We start from the raw sequence: 5,380 nt of genomic DNA on the forward strand, positions 1-5,380 counted from the left end.
ACTTCTCCCCGAACCAACAGATCCGGATCTCATTTCCTTTCAAATATTCGCCTCAAAATACACAATGTAAGGTATGGATTCACATATGTTCCTTACGTAAAAAAGGAGAAATCCTCTCAATCACTCCCTCTCTATTCCTTACGCGTCCCGAAAACTGCGCAAGCTCCGAGGCACGCGGTTGCCTACTCGAAACCACTGAAGAGACGAGAAAAATTGTGAAAGAGAGGGAGTAACGAAAAGCGCTAGTTTAAAATGTTTGATTCTAAATAAAACTTTCAGCTGGATGAGACGATGCCACACGGTCTAATTTCGTGTCAGGGCGGATACGGCCGGGGCGAGAGCTCTCTCTTGCTTAGTCTGGCATTTTTAACGGCACTAGTGCAGACCTGTACGACTATAATTCGAGTAAAAAATTATTAACGAAACGATTCAATCACAGACAAATAAACAAACGATTGTATTTTACAAAATTAGAATTAAACGACTATCACTGAGTGTTTTAGTATCAATGTGAAGCCTCGGAATGGCTGCGCCCCCACTGGGCAAGTGCATGGTCCTGCCGTTGTTCTTGTTGCTAGTGTACGTTGGATATGGGTTCCGAATTCGTGATATTGGACAGGCTGGTTCGATTGAGCACGGTGAGTGCCCACTTGGATCTGGAAAGTGTCCTGGTGAGACTGGTGGACAGGTGACCTTCAATTCTCTGAAAAAACGGATCGAGAGTGTCGGTGGTACTCGTGGACGTATTGTGAGTGGTAGTGCACGACAACCACCTGTAGAAGTAGAGGATGGTGGGGAAGAGGAGAGGGTTTCTGAGCAAGGCAAAAGTCGGTCGAGGATTCTCAGTAAGATGGCGGAATCCGAAGGAAGGGATTCGGCCCAACGAGAAGATGATGATAGTGAAGATGAAAAAGATGGAATTGTTGAGGAGAATGGATCCGATGAAACTGAAGAAGTGACGATTGACGATGATACTGAAGATGATGATAAGGGCAATGAAAGTGAAGAAGTTCTCAAAAACCAAGAAACTGTGAAGAGAGAAATCAAGTGGAGTTTCCATGAAGTTCGAAAAGGTGAAGAGCCAAGCAATAAAGAGAACGATCATGATAAAGCAACGGCTATTCATAAACATATCGATGGAAATACGGTATCGACGAAATCTGAGGAAGAACTGAAAAATGATGATAAAGAAGAATCGGAGGAGAGTGAGGATAGAGATGAGAGTCCGAAGGATGAAGATGATACCGATGAAGCATCAGTTGAAGAGAAGAAGAAAGAAGAAAAGCCAGTTCGGAAATTAGAAAAAGTCAGATTAGCTGATAAAGCTAAAGTCAAACCTACTGAAGCTCCAGTGGTAAGATCAGTGGAGGAAGAAACTGAAAAACAAGAACCAGCGAAGATGGTAGATACACCCCGAAATGTGATAGTGAAACCGAAAATTGAGAAGGAAAAGCCTAAACCTATTAAGCCTACACCTCCAAAGGTTGAGGAAAAAAAAATTAAAGTTCCCAAGCCAGCACCAACGGAAGACAAAAAAATTAAAGAGCAAGAAGTTGTAGTAGAATCCAACAAGGAAAAAGAAAAGCCTGTGAAAGAATCTGCTCCTGAGAAACTAGAGGAAAAACCTATAACAAAAAAAAAATCAAAATTAGAAGGAGAGGCGCAAGAAAAGGAAAAGAAAAAATCAAAGGAGAAGCCAAAAGAATCAGAAAAAGTGAACCCTGCTAAAGAAAAAGGAAAATCTAAAGAAAAACTTGAAGATGAACCCAAAGATAAAACGGAAGCCAAGATACAAAAAGCTGAAGTAACAGTTAACAAAGAATCTGAACCTAATAGTGAGTAGTTTTCATGTAGAATTAGCTAACGCATAATTGATACCTCTATATGCTTTCTAGAAAAAAAGCCAGACCAATCGAAGAAATATCAAGAGGGTTCAATTTCTCTGATCGAGTTGAACGAAATGATCCTACACGTACCGAATTTCGTGCCAAATTTCGCGGCTGTTGAGGATCCCGTCTGTCAGCAGCATGGGAAGATTTTCCTTCGTCAGTTGCGGGGTCGTAAATTGTGGGCACTTCAAAGTGAGTTGACGTTCGACATCACAAGAATTTCTTAACTAATGAACGAAAAAAAAATTGTAAAACTTCAACTTTTTTTTTTAGTAGAAAAAGAAATTCGATATTTCACTTTACCGAAGCCAAACAAAAAATTTTCTTCAGCTTTGTATTTCAGTGCTCGACTCGGGTGGGAAGATACCCTCGGGACTTTTACGTGGGAACGTAAATCAATTTGGTGATTTTGATCAATGTCTTGGAATATCATCGAAAATTAGATTGGATAACAAACAAACATTAAGGATCCAGGGAAAATATTGTCTCGCAGCCGTGGACATTCAAGCCACTATTCCAGAGACTAAAGTACCGGTGCATTTGATGCAGAGTCGTGGATTCCTACGAGGAAGTTTGAAAGACGTAAGATTTCATTCTTATGTGTATGACAAAAAACTCATTGAAAATTAGAGGGTTCCAATGAGATTCTACAGAGATTGTCATTTTTTTCGATGTGTTTTTTAACCCCTAAGAGGTCGCGCTTTTCTAGCATTTTACCCTACAGTGGCGCCCCATAGGTTGCGTATGGTTTAGCGGGGATTCCCCCCACGATGTGACCACTTAAGGCTTAAAGATAGAAAAGTTTGATAGAAAACAGAGTAAATGACTTTTGAGAGAATAGATCCAGACCATTTTTTATGAAAGTGAACCTATTGATGATTATCAATTAGAAATTTTCTAACAAACTTATTTGGTTTCTAAACGGAAAAATAAACATAATTAAATGGAAAAATTAGTATTGAGAAATTCTTCCTAACTCTTCTCGAGATACAAAAATTTCTCTGAATTTCTGGGAGATATTCCTCATATTATAAAAACTTACGTGAATATGATTTTTTGATTCGTCGTAGAGCGGTCACTTTGTCCCAAGATTCACAACAATTAACTGGGCACTATGCGTACCGTCAGCTTGTTCCGCTGCTGATACCAGAAGTGCTATTGAAGCTGGGTTGAGTCATCTCAATGAAACGTCAGGGGTGAAATTCGTGGTCGATGTGAATCCTGATATGTGCTATATTCAGGAGAAATCCCAGAGTTACTCCAAAGAAACTATCGGTGTACTGTACGTCATTTGACTATTTTTAAGTGGATGATGTATTACTCTTTCTAATATTTTTATGTTATAATGAATTTAATTTTGCAGATATTTCTATGCTATGATCGTCTGTTTAGTGTTGATCGCGACGGTTCGTGACTATATCGTTGTTTCTGAGAAAGGTGATTTAAATTCTTATAAATATTTCCTAAGAAGTTCGGTTGGGAAAATGATAGTATTTCGCAATTGTTTTGAATGCAACCATATCGGAAAAAATAGTTTGTAATCGTTAAAACAGACTACAGATTCTTTTGTTCTATAAATGCATGCATTTACTACTATTGATACATCTTTGATAGCTAGTGTGTAAAAGGAGTAAATTCCTTTGTAATCCATCGAAAATCAATGGATAAAGCGAAGAATATCCTTCAGCTACTCTACACTATTATGCGTTACTATTAACTACAAGGAAATTGTTTATTAAATCGATAGTTTAATCAATCTTTTAAAATTTTGATTCCGCAGAATATTTAGAAAAAGCAACGGTGATTCTTGGTGATAATGTTATTATTTGTTTTTTGCCTCCAGCAAGTTATTCTGAAAGGATAATAATGGCATTTTCTCTCCGGAGAACATTAAAATCCCTTATGAAGCCAATATCACCACACTCAGGAGATATAAGTTGTATTCACGGAATTCGAGCACTAGCCACGATAGCCCTCTACGTGGGCCACAAGATGATTCCCACTGTCGGAATGCCTTACACAAATCGAATTGTCTTAACTGAGGTCAGTTTATTCAAATAGATTTCCTGTTCTTCTCATATCATATACATATATGATTATTCATTCCAGATTGCTAATAATCCCGTAAGTTCCTTGCTGCGAGTGTCCTTGGTTTATACAGACTCTTTTTTATTATTGAGTGGAGTTTTGACTGCGTTCCACATGGCTCGTGAGTCGACAAAACGCGGAGAAATTCGCTGGTTCTGCAGATTTATTGCAAGGATCATCAGGTTCGTATATTACGTGCATGGAATAATTAATTTCCAAATTCTAGTGCTTCTCCTAGGGAATTTCGTTTATTTTTCTATAATTCCTCTCGGAGATGTTACTATACAGTCTTCGTTTATTCCATCAGTATAAGATATCTCAGTACAGATATAAAAAATCACTTCAAGTCAATGGATTTATGATCTCTCTTTTTCAGAATTTATTGAAAGGAATCATCACAAGCAGCACAAATTTTCCCATCTTCTTTTCAACTTTATTTCCTTCTTCTATTACAAAAGGGTTATGTGTATAAGGGTTAAATTATTTTTAAGTTGAATTTTGCCATCCCGTTTTCCTACTTTGATGCTTAATTAAACGAAGAGAGTAAAATAGTAAAAATCAGCATGGCCATAGAAGGGAATACTACACTGACATAGTAAAAGGGTTTTTAACGGATCCTATCTTATAATTTGTATTATGTCTTGTAACCGCGTTATCTGACTAATAAAAATCCTGAAAAGGGTTTTAGGGGTGTCAAATAAGAGTAACAAGTAGAAGGGGGTAAATTCAATGAAATGACATATATTTCCAGTTAAATTTACATGCAGATGGAGAGGCCTTTTGATTCTTATCTAGGGGGAGGGTAAGGCCAAGCGACTCTAACACGCGCAATATCGGGAAGGCTCTAATTAATAAAGAAGGGGGGAGTTTAGTCGTGTCTAGGGGTGTCTCGACTCTTATAATAATTATCTCACTGGGGGGAGGAAGTAAGAAACACAAGTGTGGGCTCACCGCTGGGGGGACGGATCGAGGAGATACGGTTACAGAAATGGTAACGGGAAAAAGGGGAAAATAGCTCGTACTTACAGGCCCTCTCGATGCTGGGGAACTGTCCGGGGTAACTCACACCTGGGCCTTCTCGAGGTCCTCTCCAGGGAATTTTGAGCCTCCTCTCCACCTCAGGGTCTCCTGGGTTATCTTCTCGACGTGGGATAAGGTCCGAAGTCCTTCAACAATCCTCTTCACACATTATGTTTTGGTCTCTCTCTGGGCACAACTAGTATCACGCGTCACCTAGGGCAGTCGTGAGACGAGTGAGTTTCCTTCCCGTCAACGTCTTCTTCGCAGGGGAGCAGATCGAGGTGGGCCAGGAGCGGAATCGTCATCCGCTTTCCGGGTGCCTGAGGCGAAGGGGGCGTTCTTCGGGGTTTCTTCCTGGGGTGCCGGTGTTCCACCTTTTGTTT

At 39.5% G+C, this 5,380-nt stretch overlaps 1 protein-coding gene across 1 annotated transcript in view; it reads left to right on the top strand.

The window, feature by feature from the left end:
• Nucleotides 1-334: 334 nt before the first annotated feature.
• Nucleotides 335-5,380, top strand: part of LOC107044960 — a 14,059-nt gene continuing 9,013 nt past the window's right edge. Inside the window, exons 1-7 of the mRNA XM_015267042.1 lie at nucleotides 335-1,835; nucleotides 1,896-2,081; nucleotides 2,233-2,471; nucleotides 2,960-3,171; nucleotides 3,253-3,326; nucleotides 3,733-3,932; nucleotides 3,999-4,159. Coding sequence (XP_015122528.1) covers nucleotides 524-1,835; nucleotides 1,896-2,081; nucleotides 2,233-2,471; nucleotides 2,960-3,171; nucleotides 3,253-3,326; nucleotides 3,733-3,932; nucleotides 3,999-4,159 — 2,384 coding nt within the window. The 5' untranslated portion in view covers nucleotides 335-523. The remainder of the gene's footprint in view (nucleotides 1,836-1,895; nucleotides 2,082-2,232; nucleotides 2,472-2,959; nucleotides 3,172-3,252; nucleotides 3,327-3,732; nucleotides 3,933-3,998; nucleotides 4,160-5,380) is intronic.

This window comes from Diachasma alloeum, unplaced genomic scaffold (assembly GCF_001412515.2).
Source record: "Diachasma alloeum isolate Michigan unplaced genomic scaffold, Dall2.0 Dall_scaffold_00854, whole genome shotgun sequence".
In the NCBI taxonomy this organism is placed as follows: Eukaryota; Metazoa; Arthropoda; class Insecta; order Hymenoptera; family Braconidae; genus Diachasma; species Diachasma alloeum.